This window comes from Monodelphis domestica, chromosome 2, assembly GCF_027887165.1.
Source record: "Monodelphis domestica isolate mMonDom1 chromosome 2, mMonDom1.pri, whole genome shotgun sequence".
In the NCBI taxonomy this organism is placed as follows: domain Eukaryota; kingdom Metazoa; phylum Chordata; class Mammalia; order Didelphimorphia; family Didelphidae; genus Monodelphis; species Monodelphis domestica.
Window position 1 is genome coordinate 489,659,247 of NC_077228.1, and position 17,362 is coordinate 489,676,608.

General features: G+C 37.1%; 1 protein-coding gene across 4 annotated transcripts in view; it reads left to right on the forward strand.

The window, feature by feature from the left end:
• The window catches only part of MAN1A2 (mannosidase alpha class 1A member 2), a 267,616-nt gene that overhangs the window by 216,402 nt on the left and 33,852 nt on the right, over positions 1 to 17,362 (forward strand). For all 4 annotated transcript variants that reach the window (XR_008916779.1, XM_001362742.5, XM_007485274.3 and 1 more), the window contains one exon: positions 15,425 to 15,540. Coding sequence is in view for 3 of the 4 variants with exons in the window: in XM_001362742.5 (XP_001362779.1) it covers positions 15,425 to 15,540 (116 nt within the window). In the remaining variant the exon portion in view is untranslated. The remainder of the gene's footprint in view (positions 1 to 15,424; positions 15,541 to 17,362) is intronic.

Consider the following 17,362-nt stretch of genomic DNA (forward strand, 5'->3'; position numbering starts at 1 on the left):
TCCTCCACTTTAAATTACTCTTAAAAGGAATTCTCCTAAAAATTTTATCATGCCATGGTAATAATAAAGTGGGAGATGTCATATATACATACACATATATCCTGGCTCCTTTTTTATCATTCATATCAGATATTGATTGAGCAGAAAGATGCCTCACTGATATAGATTAGACAGAGTTGAGAGAATTAGTAGAAATGAGATTTTCAATCTTGAGTGTGAAGCATTGATTTTGTCTCTACAACCATAAACTTTGTCTTCTGAATAGAACCATTTCCTTTCCATCCCTGGTTGAACACTAGTTTCTTGCTTCCATCTTTCTTCTTGTGCATAGATTGTGTCCCAGGCTTTGCCCTCTGTTCAGCTTTACCTCAAGCATGGCTTCCTTTACCTTTCCAAGTGCAGGTGCTACCTCCTCCACAAAGCTATTCCTGACTCATAGCCTTAATTTTATCTCATCTCTCCAGCCCAATTATCTTTTTGTAATTTTTCTATATGCATGTATGGTATGCAATGTATTTTTTAATTAAAATTTTATTTATTTTAAAAATATGTTTCCATGTTTCCATGATTAATTTTCTTTCCCACCCCTCTTTCCTTCTCCCTCCCGGAGCCAACAAGCAATTTCACTGGGTTGTACAAATTTAAAAACAATTTTAAACATTAATTTTCTAACACTTTGAATTCCAAATTCTCTTCCTCTCTCTCTTCTCTTCCTCCTCCCTGAGAACAATTTGTACAGGTTATACACATGTTATCAGACAAAATAGATTTCCATATTCATCATGTTGTGGAAGACACATATCACAAAAACACCCATGAAAAAAAGAAAGTGAAAATGGTATGCTTCAAGCTTTTACATATGCTTTGTATGTAGTACCTGGTTACATGCCTGTCTTCGCTATTAGATTGTAAGCTCCTGGAAGGCAAGGTCCTTAAAGAAGTTTCTTTGTACCCTATGTACTTAGCACAGTGCTTGGCACACAGTAATCATTTTTTAAAAATCCTTACCTTCTGTCTTAGAAGCAATACTAAGCAGTGATTCCAAGGCAGAAGAGCAATCAGGGCTATGACCTAATCATTTAAAAAGGCAATGTAGCCAATTGGATGGAACAGTGGACTTGAAGTCAGAAAGACCTGGGTTCCAATCTTAGATGGACATTTACTAGATGTGTGACCTTGGATAAGTCACTTGTCCTCTTTCTAACTCATTTTCCTTATCTATAAAATAAGGATAATAATATTAACTACCTCCCTGGGTTGTTGGGATGGCCAAATGAGATTATATCTATTATATCTATATATGTATACATGTTTATGTCTGTATCTATAGTGGTTTGCAAACTTAAAGTCCTAGATAAAAGCAGGGTGGCACAGTGGCCAGGGGCCTGGTTGGGTGCCCGGGGCGAGTGCCAGTTCTTTTTTTTTTTTAATAATATTTTATTTGATCATTTCCAAGCATTATTCATTAAAGACAAAGATCATTTTCTTTTCCTCCCCCCACCCCCCATAGCCGACGCGTGTTTCCACTGGGTGTCACATGTGTTCTTGATTAGAACCCATTTCTATGTTGTCAATATTTGCATTAGAGTTTCATTTAGAGTCTCTCCTCTGTCATGTCCCCTCAACCGCTGTAGTCAGGCAGTTGCTTTTCCTCGGTGTTTCCACTCCCATAGTTTATCCTTTGCTTAGGTATGCAATGTATTTTTATGTACATATAACTTTTTATATCACTTTTATTTTTGAATAGTTTACTTTTTTCCCTTACACAGTGTTAACAGTTGTATTCAAGAATATAAAGAAGCAGCTTAGGTAAAACAATAAAATATTAATGATACCTGGCAATATTTTTAGTATTTGAATGCCCAAAGTTTCTCCCTCAGGGAAGACTGGGACATTCATTTTTCAACTCTTTTCCAGGCCCAAGCTTTATGATTATTATAATTACATAGCATTCATTTATTTTTCTGTTATTTCTAGTTACTTTGTTATAACCACAGTGTACATGGTTGTCATGATTTTGCTTATTTCTACTTGGTATCAGTTCACCCGTGCCTTAAAATGCTTCTCTGATTTCTTAATTAATTTCTTTTAAAAACAAAACCAAAAAGAAAACCCCTTACCTTTCTATCTAGGTATCAGTTCTAAAAGAAGAGAGTGGCAAATGCTAGGCAATTGGGGTTAAGTGCTCAGGATAACATAGGTAAGAAGCATCTGAGACCAGATTTGAACTGTTTCTCCCAATTCCAGGCCTGGCTGGCTGTCCTGTGCTACCTACTTCAGAAAACTCATTGCTTCTAATGAAACAGTAATAAATATTCCCTTACATTCACACTGTTCAGTTGTTTTAATTGTGTCCAATTTTTTGTGATTCCTTTTGGGGTTTTCTTGGCAGATACTGGAGTGGTTTGCCATTTCCTTCTTCAAATCATTTTACAGATGATGAAACTGAGGCCAACAGCGTTAAGTGACTTGGCCAGGGTCATATAGCTAGAAAGTGTCTGAAACCAAATTTGAACTCTGGTCTTCCTGACTCTGGAGCAAGAGTGCCATGAAAACCTCAAATTGGGGTCAGGAAGAGTCAGATATAACTGAAATGATTAAAGAGCAACAACTACAGAGGTAAAATTATCTCTATAGTATACACCAGGTATGACTCTTATAAAATATGAGATTCAGAGGCTTTTTCCTAAAATAATAATATTTTCATAGATAAAACATTTACTAATATTTAATGAATAGTATATTATTACTGTTGCCTGACTGTCTGTCCCCTTATGTCAGTTGTACCCTTACTTCTCACCTCTACCTCTTAAGATCTCTATTTTCCTTTAAAATTCAGTTCAAGCATCACACCTTGAATGAAGACTTTTCTAACTGTCTCCAGCTGCTACTGCCCCTACCCTCCCATCTCTTTGTATCTACTTTCCATCTAATATATTCCTACAAATTGAACATTTCTTTTTCAATGGAACTTAAACTCCTTAAGGGAAGGGATTTTTACACTTTTGTCTTCATCATTTTAGAGTCTAGCATGTTGCCTGGTAAATATTAAGTACCTAATAAATGTGATTATTGGGTAATCATTAATTTATTGATAACATTCTAAATGTCAGTTCTGCAATTCTTGGTTGGTTATATGTTCTAGTCTATTTGTGCTTACCATTTATCTCTCTATTTCCCTTGGAGTGACCCTCAACTTTTGATTCTGACTTTTGGTTTCGAGACTTTTATTTCATTATTAACACTAATGCACAGTTTACCAAAGGCAATACAGCTACTATTTTCTCCCTGTTCATTTCTGTCCCAAACTTATTGTCTATTCATAGTGCCTGTCTTAAGATGTATTAGTTAAAAAAACAGTTCTGTTTTGTCCACTTCATTGTATGTTGTACAGTCTATACAATAGGCTTGCAAGCATGTGGCTTTTCTAGTGTGGATTATCTGGCTGAATTCTCTTGCTTTGTGACATATCTTAATTTAGAAACCCCACTAAGTTCTATGGGTATCACAATGTCATTCCTCAACTATACAGTGTCTGGAACACCTCACCTTTGAAAGTGGACCCAATTGCATTAACATCTTCCATCCCAGAAGCAAATATATTTGACAAAAATATATTTCTGTTTTTATGCCTTACTTGATACTAATAATCAGAGTCATCAGTTACCTCTGTTTAATCTGTCAAGGAATTTTGTTATTACCTGAGGGTACACAAAGGAGACTTTGTTACAGGAAACCCATTAAATTATTGTTTATAGTTAACAAACAAAAAAGTGCAGTGGGATTTACATTTACTGTACCTTTCAATTTTTTGTCCATAAAAATGTGGTCTTCTGTAGAGTTCATTTGCCAGAAGTTTGCCTATTCCTTTCTCATGCTTTTGTCAAGAATGTTCTATATCTATTTGTAGATTATTTATATTAACATTTTGTAAAGAAAGAAAGTAGGCATAGGCATCAACATTTATTAATATTTTCAATAAAATTTTTATTTTGGTTATCAGGAGATTCAGGATATTCCTCAACATCTTAAAGAGGTGGACCTCCTTTTCATATACTTTTCCTAGTCTAATTCTTCATATCTTTTTTTTTTAATGCTGTTTCTGCTTCTTGTTGCATTCCACTGCCTTTTAACCTTCTTTCCAAAAAGAATATTTAGGATATATAGCCATAAGTATTCTGTAAGTCTTATTCTTGCCCCCTTTCCTTTTTTATATGTTCATCCTATGCTTTTCCAACATATATTTTCCATCATCTGTATGTCTACCTTTTTTTATTAACTTGATTTAATTTGGAAGTCTTACGTAGTTCTCTTTGAAGTTCTTTGCTACTGTATTCTCTGCAATGGATTTTGGCACATATAAGCAAATATTTATTCTGAGTACTGCAATACAGCACAACTCAGGGATGCAATTTGTTTTTATTGTCATTGGATATAAAACCTGTGATGCATCTTTCCCTTTAGTTGTAACTTATCTTTTGTCTTTTAAATTTATTGATAGAATATTAATATTGTTCTGAATTATCTGAAGCATAACTAATATAAAACATTGTTTAGAAATAGAGCAGCCAGTTTGCTAGTGGTGGGGGAGCAGGGTATGGGTTGGTTAGTACATTCTCTTATACTAGTTTAGACATCAATACTCATTAGTTATCAACATGTTTTAAGTGGACTTCTATAGAGCACTCTATTCACTAGCCTCAAAAACTTTTTACTCCTGCATCAGGATAGAATATTCATAGAAATATAAAAATAAGGAAAAAGGTAATTGCAGTTTGATCAATATGTATGTTTGCCTAAATGTGTGTGGGGGGTGGGAATTGTGGATTGAATTGAACAATTAGAGTTATCTTGAGTTGATAAAAATGAGTTCTTAGAGAAAATAATGGGTCCTGACTAACTTTCCATTTCTATAGTTGAGGCTTTCTTATCCCTCCCCTTAGTTTCATGTATTACTTCTGAAGTGGCTAATGGTTCCTGTGTAGGTCCTTTAAAAAGTGTACAAATCAACTGGAAATTTCAAGAATGTGAATTTTGTTGGGGAAGGGAAGTGGGAGGGAGATAAATAAAGCCCCTCCTTTCATCATATTTTTATTAAAACTGTTTTTTATCATTGTTATAATTAAAATTAAATTATGAAGCTATTAGTAGCTTTATAACTTAATACGAGTAGTAAAGAGAGGGAAAGATAGGAGACAGGTAGAGAGTTACTTAGCTTTCATTGAAGCTACACCCTGACAAGGGTTCCTTCAAATTCCATGCTTCCAGCCAGAAGATGCCCAAGACCTCTAAGCTGTTTTCTCCACCCCTTGGCTCTCAAATGTCACATCTCAGGAACCAATCATATTTTCTTAATTTGCCTGGACTGCCCAGGAGGGGGCAGTGCCTGTGGAATCAGTTTCCTGTCTCATTGATTCCTGGTTTCTATAACTTCCTTTCTTTTAGGGCCTGTCTATACCTGTGCGTCTCAGTGGTCTTTGACCTCCACATCACTGAGTGGTGGCATTAAGCCAAGGACATAAGGAGAGAGAAAGTCTCTCCCAACATTATGAACTATGCATGTAAAAACAGAATTCTAAGCAAGATTTCATAAGGACCACCAGACTGCCAGAAGTACCCATGGTGCCTGAAAGTGTTAAACCATGATCCCATCCAGCCCCCTTGGGTTACAGATGATGAAAATGAGGGCCAGAGATTTAAGTGATTTGCCCAAGGTCACATAGAAAACAAGAAGACACCAAGGTCTTGCACCTGTAAATCTAGCCCTATTTTCTCTTAATTCCATATCATTTCCAATGTAAAAATGGGAAAATAGGAGAGCAGTGGAGTTAAATGATTTGACTTTAACTCATGGCAGGTCTAGTTTTTAATGGTCTCATTTTTTTTTCCAATTTTGGCTGTACTTTCCCTTTTATAGTCACCTTTTTAGCTACCTAATTTTCCTCAATTGTAAATAACATTCACTGTTCCATTAATTTGAAAGACTTGACACACGTATTTAAAATTTTCCTCCTTTGTATTTTGAACGTGAAGATGAATTCAAGGAAGGGACACTGCTAATAACAATTTAAGCAGGTAACTATAATGATAAAAATAATAGCATTAAATATCCTCTCAGGTTCCTTCCATATTTAAGATTCCTTATCTTCATGAAACTCTGACCTTCTGTGAAAAATTAATACTAGCCAGTACCCTTTTTCTTGGTACCCTAAGATTAACTTTGCATTTTTAAAAGGGAGCCCTTTAATATTGTTTGAAATATCCCACTCCTTGATGCAATTAAGTTATAATTAACCCAACAAAGCCTGTTATCTGTCAACAAAGTATTTGAGATTTGTGCACTCTTAAGCCATTCTAAAGGTGACTCCTGTCTCCTGAAGATCCTTTTCTCTTGTCTTGTGCTTCCCTGGCATCCAGAAGACTCATCTCTTGCCTGAATGAATTAGGAGTCCTCCCATCAGAAGGGCTTTGGAAAGGGACTTCACTAAAAGCATAAATTTGAATCCCTGGGTATCCAAAGGGAGAAGGTTCGCTTAGACCTGCCTCACCTTAAGGATCTTGGAGAAGGCTTGTTAATGGAAACAGCTAGCCATGTGTGACTAGAGGCCTTTTCTCTCTCTAGCCCACTTTTTATTTATTAAGTATTTACTGACTAAGAATCAAATCTCCAGAAAATTTTAATCTTAACAAATCCAACACTAAACATCCTTCTTTCCCCTCTTAACCTCCTTATTTTTTGTTATTGATTCTACTTTTCCTTTTTTGTACACAATTGAAATTTTAATTGTCTTTGGATCTTCCTTCTAATATTCCAGACCAACCAGGTTTTTTGATTCTTTATTTGCAGCATCTCTTACAACCTTTTCCATTCCTACTACTAGTTGAAACCCTTTGCCTCAGGCCTGATCATTTCTAAATAGGCCCCATGGCTTCATTCATGCCCCTCTTCCCACTTTTGTTCTTCCTACTGGGGACATCAACCTTTAGGCTTAGCTTGAAATACAATCTTTATTTTATCATTCCTATTTTATTAACTCTTTTGCCTGGAAAAGTAGTAGAGAAGAAGGAAACAAGTATTTATTAAGCATCAGCTCTGTGCTAAGTATATATATATAGTAGTCTCTCGGTGATCGAGAATGACTATTGTCTTTGTGCAGTTTCATCTATGGTGTACCCTCATGTGGCTTTGGAGTCCAAAGGCTGAGGTGCAAATTTTGTGGCACATGGGGCATGGGATGCCAGTTGTTATGGGGAGTGAGGTTGTGGCCTGGTGTCGGTGTTCATGCGCAGCAGCAAGACGTTGACGTCGCTCATCCTCAAAGGTGATGGCGGCATGGTGAATGTGGGTTTGCCAGCTGCTTCTGTCAGAGGCAACGAGTTCTAGTTGCTTTGGTGTAATGCCAGCCCACTTCAAGTTTGACTTTAGCTGATCCTTGAATCTTTTCTTTGGTCGGCCTTGTTTCCTGAGTCCAGCTGACAGTTCACCATAGAATAGCTGTCTTGGTATTCGCTGTGGGTCCATGCGGATGACATGTCCAGACCATCGTAGCTGGGTTTTGAGGACCAGGACTTCGATGCTGGTGGAGTTGGCTCTGTCGAGGACTTCCTGGTAGGTGATTCGATCTTGCCATTGGATCCTCATGATTGACTGGAGGGAGCGTTGGTGGAATTGCTCCAGCTGTTTCATGTGCTTCTGGTACAGTGTCCATGTCTCACAACCGTACAGGAGCGAGCTGAGGACCACTGCGTTATACACTTTGAGCTTCGTCGCAGTGCTTACACCTCTGTGTTGGAGGACTTTGGAGCGCAGCTGCCCAAGTGCCTGGCTGGCCTTTTGGATCCTGGCATTAATCTCGTGGTCTAGGGACCCGTCGTTGGCAATGGTGCTGCCCAGGTATTTGAAGGTGTTGACGTTAGAAAGCTGCGTGCCATCGATTGTAATGCACGGCTGGTTAGTTGGCCTCCCTGGTGCAGGTTGGAACAGCACCTCTGTTTTGCTGAGGCTAATGATCAGGCCAAACAGTTTTGTTGAGGTAGAGAACCTGTCCATAATGGTTTGGAGATGATTTTCTTGGTGGGCCATGAGAGCACAGTCATCTGCGAAGAGAGCTTCCAAGATGAATCTCCCTGTTGTCTTTGTTTTTGCAGTCAGGCGGCGAAGGTCAAATAGTGAGCCATCCAGTCGGTATTTGATGTAGACGCCCAGGTCTAGATCCATCACAGCATGTCGTAATACTTGGGTGAAGGATAGGTTGAATAGTACCGGAGCGAGGACACAGCCTTGTTTCACGCCATTGGAGATGTTGAAGCGATCGGAAGTCTCTTCACCAGATAGGACTTCCCCTGTCATGTCGACATGATGTACTATACAGATATCTCATTTGATAATTATAGGTCTGAGAGGTAAGTGAGAAAACTGAGTCAGTTTGAGATAGTGACTTGACCAAGGTCCAGAGCTAGAAAGTGAATGAGGCTAGATTTTAAATTCAGTTCTTCATTATTCCAGGCCTAGCACTCTATCCACTGTGACACCTAGTCTTCCAATACAACAATATTTCTTGATTGGTTGATTGAATCATCCACTGCCTTATAGGGATTCAAATACTGGTGTTAGCTCCTGACATCCTTTTTTTACCTTGTCTATACTATTCATTTGCTCCTCTCCAAGCCCTCTAGCAACAAGTATTCTCTCTTTCTTTTTTACTTTTCCTAAAGTGGTTTTTCTGAATCTTTCCTTTGCCTTTTTTTTAAACTCTGTACCTTGTATTATACACATTTGTGTAAATGTGTTTTCTTATCCTAGTAGATTGTAGACTGTTAGATATCAGGGATTCTGTTGTTCAACTTTGTGTCTCTAGCATATTCCATAGTATATTGTTCTTAGGATAGACTTAATTGTTTTGTTACATGAAGTTTAAACTTAGCTAAACTGGTCTGTTTATTGTTTTTCAAACATATTTGGGATTCCTCACCAACTTATCAAACAAAACCTATGTCCTAGAAGTCTTACCTCTTCTCCATTTTTGCTGAGTTTATTTATCCAAGATTTCCCTGTTCTATGAAATCTCCTTTATATTCCCTCCTGGCAATGATCTTTCCCTCTGAATTTTTATATTAATGATTATGTCATTCATTTGGAATTATTGTTTATTGCCTTCTATTGTTCTTTTCAAGTGATACAAATATAAATATAAATAAAAAATATAAATATAAATAAAATATATATTTTATTTTCTCAACAATGTTATAAGGTTCCTTGGAGGGAGGAATAGGTCTCAGATTTTTTTCCTTTTCTTTTTTTTTTTAGGAATGCCTAAGTACATCGTATTCTATGCATAGTAGTATATATGTTTGGTACATATTTGTTTGCTTTGCTTTGGTGTTCTTATTTCCTTTTTTAAGAGATTGACATGCTCATATAGACATGCCTTTAGACAATGTTCTTCATAGTATACCTCCATTAAAAATTTAATATTTTGGTCATGTTGTGAAATTGCTATTTGCACAGCATACCAAATGATAGTATTGAAAAGAGTTCTTTTTAGCAGTTTTTCCCCCCTTATTTTTTCCCTTTTTCTCAGTAGATATAAAAATTTTGGCATTAAAATATAAAATGATAGCCTCTTAAGAACAGAGATTAGATTTTCCCATAAATAGCCCTTGCCATTGTTTAACATTAAGTTTTGTTCCAAGAAGGGATTTTTTAGTATTAGGAATAGAATATAGAAGGATTGTTTTCTTTCTTTTTTTAAAATTTTATTTAATTAGTTGACTTTAGAATATTTTTCCATGGTTACAAGATTCATGTTCTTTCCCTCCCCTTCCCCTATTGCTGGTCCGCAATTCCACTGGGTTTTACATGTGTCGTTGATTAAGATCTATTTCCATATTATTAATATTTGCACTAGGGTGATCATTTAGAGTCTGTATCCCCAATCATACCTCATCAACCCATGTGATCAAGCAGTTGTTTTTCTTCTGTGTTTCTATTCCCAGGGTTCTTCCTGTGAATGTGTTCTTTTTGTCCTGGATCATTGCACTGTTACTAGTAGAGAAGTCCATTACATTCGATTGTACCACAGTGTATCAGTCTCTGTGTACAATGTTCTCCTGGTTCTGCTCCTTTCACTCTGCATCAATTCCTGGAGGTCTTTCCAGTTCACATGGAATTCCTCCAGGTTATTTTTCCTTTGAGCACAATAGTATTCCATCACCAACATATACCACAATTTGTTCAGCCATTCCCCAATCAGAGGGCATTCCTTCATTTTCCAATTTTTTACCACCACAAAGAGCACAACTATGAATATTCTTGTACCAGTCTTTTTCCTTATTATCTCTTTGGGGTATAAACCCAGCAGTGAATCAAAGGGCAGACAGTCTTTTATCGCCCTTTGGGCATAGTTCCAAATTGCCCTCCAGAATGGTTGGATCAATGTACAACTCCACCAGCAATGCATTAATGTTCCAATTTTGCCACATCCCCTCCAACATTTAATACTTTTCTTTGCTGTTATGTTAGCCAATCTGCTAGGTGTGAGGTGATGCCTCAGAGTTGTTTTGACTTGCATTTCTATGATTATAAGAGATTTAGAACACTTTTTCATGTGCTTATTAATAGTTTTGATTTCTTTAACTGAAAATTGCCTATTCATGTCCCTTTCCCATTTATCAATTGGGGAATGGCTTGATTTTTTTTGTTCAATTGATTTAGCTCCTCATAAATTTGAGTAATTAGACCAGAAATGCTCATGCATTAAAACATCAAAAGGAAAAAATCCCCAAACTCAAAGGACTCAATGGAGTTAAACTGATCACATTCCTTCAGGGGAAAGTGTTTAGCTAAGATAATCCCGATATCTATGACAGAAGTGTGTGAAATAAAATATGTAGTACACCTCCCTTCCAGTTTTGGTCCCTAGTACCCCAGAGGTAGGACAATGGGTATTACAGAGACGTGTCTGAATGTCTGATGCCCTGCTGCTGTGTCCTATGTCCCAGAGCAACCAGTGTCAGCATGAGCATCTCTGGTACCAGTGTGCCAGAGCAGTGTTGCCATGGAGGGAGGAGCTAGAGAATTAAAAAAGCTAGCTAGGGAAGGAGAACTTCTGCTCTAGAGCTACTGGCTCCCTGGGCTGGCTTTCTATTTTTATCTGGCTGTACCATCTATGGCAAGCTATCCAGCTGAAAATGGGAAATGGATCTTTCCCTGAGGTTAGAAAGGCCAAAAACCTCTTCTGTTCTCTCTCTACTAGTAAGTGCTTATAAATCTGGTAATGCTCTGCCAGATCAATTTTTATTTATAACAGAATAGATACTTAAGATACTCAAGAAAAACAATGGGATTAAACTGATAACATTCTTACATAAGGTGACCACTAAAGATACTTAAGCTATCCATGATAATAGTACATGCTTAAAATAATCAAAGGAAACAATAGGCTTATCTTGTTGAATTACTAAATAAGGTGATAATTAAAATACTTAAGATATCTATGATACTTGAAGTACCTAAGGTACTTCAATTACTTAAGATACTTAAGTACTTCATTACTATTATGACAATGAATAGGAGCCTGTTTAGATAGAGCAAGGAGTAAGTTGAATATGATGGGATGATCTCCCCTTCCCCCCCAATCTTTCTCCAGTCCCAAATCAAGTAATAAGAAAGAGGAATACACTAGGAAATGAGAAAAGGAGAGAAAATTGGGGGGAGGGGAGAGGTGAGGTACTTTATCTTACATGAGGAGAAAAGTAAGAATTAATACAGTGGAAGAAAAGATGTGGGGTGGACAATGCTTGAACCTTACAGAATTGGCACAAAATCGGAATAACTTCCATATGCAGTTAGCTGTAAAAACATATCTAATCCTACAATTAAGTAAGAAGGAAAGGGAGAATGAGAAGAGTGGGGATGGACAAAGGAGGGTGACCTTAGGAAGGTGGTAGTCAGAAACAAATATTTGTGAATAAGGAAAGGCTAAAAGGAGAGAAAGAGAAAACTAAAAACAGGAGAAAAATATGATGGAGGGAAATACATAGTAATCATAACTATGAATGTGTACAAGATTACCTCAGCCATAAAACAGAAGAGGATAGCAGAGTGGATTAACCAGGATCTTACCACATACTGTCTACAAGAAACACATTTAAAGCAGGGAGACACACACAGAATGGAGGTAAAAGGCTGAAACAGAATCTACTGTTATTGAACCAAAGTTAAAAAAAGTAGGGGTAGCAATTATATCAGACAAAGCAAAAGTGAACAACTCCAAATGACTTGTGAAGAAAAAGATTATTCACTGCTATGGAAGGAACTGATGTAGTTTGAATGCAGACTCAAACATGCCATTTGTCACTTTATTTCCTCCATTAATTTTTCTCTAGTGTGTGAATTTTAGATTTTCTCCATTTTGCTTAGTCTTAGAATTCTAGCAACCAGGAATGTATACACCCCTACTTAAGAATTAAGTGTTGAGGAAGATGGCCTATGACCAACATGTGTTAGCTAGTTACAAATAAGAAACAACTGGCAGACCTCATGGGCTACCATTGGTACATGTGAGATGCAGGAAGTGATGTAAAGAACTGTCAATATATTTTGAGTCACTTCCCCTCTCTCACTCTGGCTCTCGCTTAGAGGTTGGGAACTCATGGTGGTGTTCTTAGTGTGCTTGGTGAGTTGTTTATGTTGATTCCTCTTTTCCTTTACCTCCTAAAGTGCTATCTTCCTAGGAGGCTCCTGGTCTCGGGGGACGCCTCATGACAGGAAGCCAAGCTAGATTGAGAAAACCCCTTGGCCTATGCCTCTGAACTCCTATCTGGCTCGCCAGAGCAGTCCAGTTCCTTTTCCTCTCTCTCTTCTTCATTTCTTCCTACTATTGTAATTAAACCACCATAAAAATCCCAAACTGACTTGAGTATTTTATTAGGATTGAATTTTAATCCCTGGCGACCACTAGCATATATAATATATTCAGTCAACAACCCAAATTTTATGCTTAGAAGTGTAAATGATTATCGTCTTCTTTTACTATTTGACAGACTTGGAAATATGTAGTATATGATAATACATATACAACCTATAGCATATTATCTGTTGTCATGAAGGTTAGGAGGGCAGATGAGAACTTGTTTTGAAAAACGATTCATGAAAATTGTACCAACATGCAATCTTGGGGAAGAGGTGTGGAAATTACTAATACTAGTAAAGTAAGAAGGAGATAGGTTGTGGAAATTAAAAAAAATATTAATAATACTAGTAAAGCAAGAGGGAGATAGGTTTCAAAGAATTTTAATGCCACAGAGAGCATTTTATATTTGCTTTTGGAGGCAATTGGGAAAGGACAATATTGGGCCCGTGTTTTAGGACAATCATTTCAGTGACTGAATAGGAGGTAGATTGAAATTGGGAGTGATTCAAGGCAGGTAGATCTACCAGCAGGTTCTTAAAGTAACTTTGGCCTGAAGTGATGAGTGCCTGTACCAAGGGGGTGGCAGTGTCCAAGGAGAGAAGGGAAGGGTATTCAAAAGATGTGGAAGAAGTGAAATCAAGAAGCCTTGGCAACAACTTGCATATGGGGTATGACTCCTAGACTAGAAGCCTGAGGGATTGGAAGGGTAGTGCTGCCCTCTATGGCATAGAGAGAAGGCAGGAGTAGGAAGTTTTAGTGGGAAAATAATGAATTCCATTTTGGATATATTGAGGTTAAGATACTTAGTGGACATCGGGTTCAAGGTGTTTGAAAGGCAGTTGAGGATGCAAGACTGAAGGTCAGCAGAGAGGTTGGGACAGAATTGGTAGAATCATTAACATAGAGATGGTCATGAAATCCATGGAGAGAGCTGATTAGATTACCAAGTGAAGCCAGAGAGAGAGAGAGAGAAGAGAGGAGGGTCCAGAATACAGCCCTGAAGGACAAGTTCAGGTGGAGGATATAATATGGAAGAGGATCCAGCAAAGGAGACAATGAAGAAGTGGTCTGATAGAGTTATAAAGAAGGAGAGACTGATCAGCAGGATCAGAGGCAGAAGAGTTAAAAGAGAATGAAGATTTAGAAAAGGACATTGAATTGGGCAACTAAGATTATTAATAACTGGATAGAATAGTTTCTTTGGAAAAAATAAGGTTAGGATCCAGATTGCAAGGGATTAGGAAGAGGGTGAGAGGAGAAAATGTGGAAGACAAATGTGGAAGCAATTGTGCACAAATGTTAAGACAACCTTTTTGGAGACCTTTAGCTATAAAAAGCAGAAGAGAAATAGAGATAGAGGGATCCAGAGGGGTCCACCTCCCCTCCCCCCAGCATAGAGGAAAAAAGAACATGTTTGTAAATAGTTGGGAATGAGCCTGAAGAGAGGGAGAGATCAGAAATAAGTGAAAGAAAGAATGGGGATGACAGAGCTCAATGTATTGTCAGAGACAGGATATAATGGGATCACTTTTACAAGTGGAAGGGTTAGTCTTGTGAAAAGAGTAAGGCCATTTCTTTAATGGCAGATGGGAGTAAAGGAGGAAAAGGTGACTTTCCAGGTTTTGACCTTTCTTTGATTTTCTCATTTGTTTCAACTCCAACCATCATGGGCATATTATACTCTAATAGTCCTAGATCCACTTTCCATTCTTCTGTACTGAAATGCTAGTGATACGAACATAAACTCTTTTCTGGCTTTTGTGTGATTTAGAATATAAGCAAATATCTTGCTCTGGCAGATTGAAGAAAGTTCTGGAGACAAAAATTTTGTCTTCAAAAATATAAGAAAGATACTTTTTCTTACCCTGAGAATAATAAGATTGGTTATTTTTTGGAATATGAGATTTATTTGGTTGCTTAAGTCTAACAGAATCTTTATTTACCTATAATAATATTAAATTCATAGATATGCAAACAGAAAGCAGACCCAGGAAATCAGCAAACAGGAAGAGAAAGTCTATTATATTTATAAAGATTTTAAAGGAATCTTGGCTCCCCCCCCCCCCCAATTGCACCAATCACTCTAAAGATAAAAATACATTTGTATTTATGGTTATCAGCATCAGTAGATCCAGTCACTGAGATAATTCTATTCCTCCTATTGAATTTGCTTTTTAAGCTGTGTGAAGTGATGGTTATTTATATGGAATGGACAAAAATAGCTTTAGAGACAACAACCATATGACTATACTTCCTGTAACATAGGACAAGGACTTTTGTGCATATTAAGTAATCAGACTATGTCTATAAAACTGACAGATTTCCTTGAAAATTAGTTTGTAATCTAAAATCAATATTTAATGTTTGGTGATGCAGAGAAAAAATGTATCTCTTTTGCTACCACTTGTGCAGTAATGCAGTATTATTGCTGGTCCTTGATCAATGTAAAATTGTACCATATTTCCTCCTTTCTTTCAACCTTAACCTCCATTTTTCTTTTTTTGTTACAGATCACACATCAGTTGGTGGACTTGGGGACAGCTTTTATGAGTACTTACTGAAAGCATGGTTGATGTCAGATAAAACAGATATTGAAGCGAGGAAGATGTATGACGATGCCATTGAGGTGAATATGACCACTACACCTACCTGAATAACAAGCTAAAATAATACTATTTTAATAAGACACTTCTAGTAACCAGGGGGTTATGGTTCTTTATATATAACTGAATGGACTTGTATATTATATTATTTATTAATAGATATATAGTATCTCTCATCAGCAAGTTGCACCTTTAAAGTAGGAGTTCTGAACCTGGGGGTTCATGGAGAGATTTTGGGGTGGGGTCTGTAAACTTAAAAAAAATTTCTTTTGGGTAGTATCTTAATAAAGCTGTATTTCATTATATTTGATTTCTTTTGTAGTATTATGCATTTAAAAACATTTTTCTGAGGAGGTTCCCACCAGGTAGCCTGCATAGTCATTGCGCTATATACAAGGAGCACAGTTATTACCTGACCAAGCAAGAATCATGTTTCAAAACAATTTTTTTAGTTAAACATGTACTACTTAAGGTTTTTTCCCCTTTGTTTTTCTCTGTTAATTTAATGTTCAGGTAATTGAGCTATCTGTCTCCTCCATTTACAGATCACAGTCCCTTAATAGATAGCCTTCATGACTGCCAAAATAAGAATTCATCTTCTTATAGTCAATGAAGAGTCTCTCTGGCCCACTCTGCCCCAAGGCTCACACTTCACTTTCTTCCTAGTTCAGTCATACCTGTCAGACATTGCTGGTATAAACCTGGAGGTTCCAGAGTTCAGTTGCCTCCAAGCCATGACAAGTCACTGACTGAGGAGAATTTTAGGATTGTAGTTGTTGTTTAACAATTTTTGTTTTATAGTGATTATCTGTAAAAACAACATGAAATGTCTCAGTGAGTTAGAAGTGTGACTGAACCTTGACATGCCCTGAGCTGAGGGGCTAGTTCAAACTTCCAGAGATGATTTCATTCCCTTAATAATTTTTTGTGGAATAATGTGTCATTTGTTATTCTCTACTTATTTGTTTTTAGGGGTTTTTTTGTTTGTTTGTTTTTTGAGAAATTATCCACACCTATTTTCTAGAGCTTCAAAACTATCTTTAGGATAATTTTGGATGTTTTTTTTTCAGCTGCCCATTCCCATAGTTTCTAATTGAAGGGAGAGCAGTATGAAATATTTTATCACATATACCCAGTGTGAGGCTCCTTATCTGAAATGAGGCAATTCAGCAGCCTCTGCCACTGCTCAAAACCATTACTCATATTTCTAAGCAGACCTGATATCATGGAAAGAGCTACAGAGTTAGAGCCAAAGATCTCTGTTGACCCCTCAAATCTACCCCCTCCCCCAGTCTCCATTGAGGTAATGGCACAGGGCTTAGAAATTTATTCCCAATTACATAGAAATTTATTCCCAATTATATATAAAAATGTTTTATTGTTCATTTTAAAAAAGGGAAAAAACCTTCTTGTTAAAATTGATAATGAGTATTGCATCCATGGCAAAAGAGTGGTAAAGGCTAGGGAATTGGAGTTAACTGCCTTGCCCAGAGTCACAAAGCTAGGAAGTGTCTGGGGCATATTTTAACCCAGTACCTCCCATCTCCAGGCCTGGCTCTCTATCCATTGAGACACATAGCTGTCCCTTAATATTCATTTTTTAAAATTATGAATTGTGAATTCTCTTCCTCTTTCACTACCTGCCTGCCTCCTTGAGAAGACAAGCAATTTGAATTAGGTTATATTTTATATATATATATATATATGCTTAATTATGTATAATTAAGCAAAACATAATTCCTTATTAGTCGGGTGAAAAAAACCTACAGGTCACTCTCATCATGAAATAAGGAACCGTCCTAGATGGATGTGAGATGATACAACCCATCTAGGAACCTCCCCAGG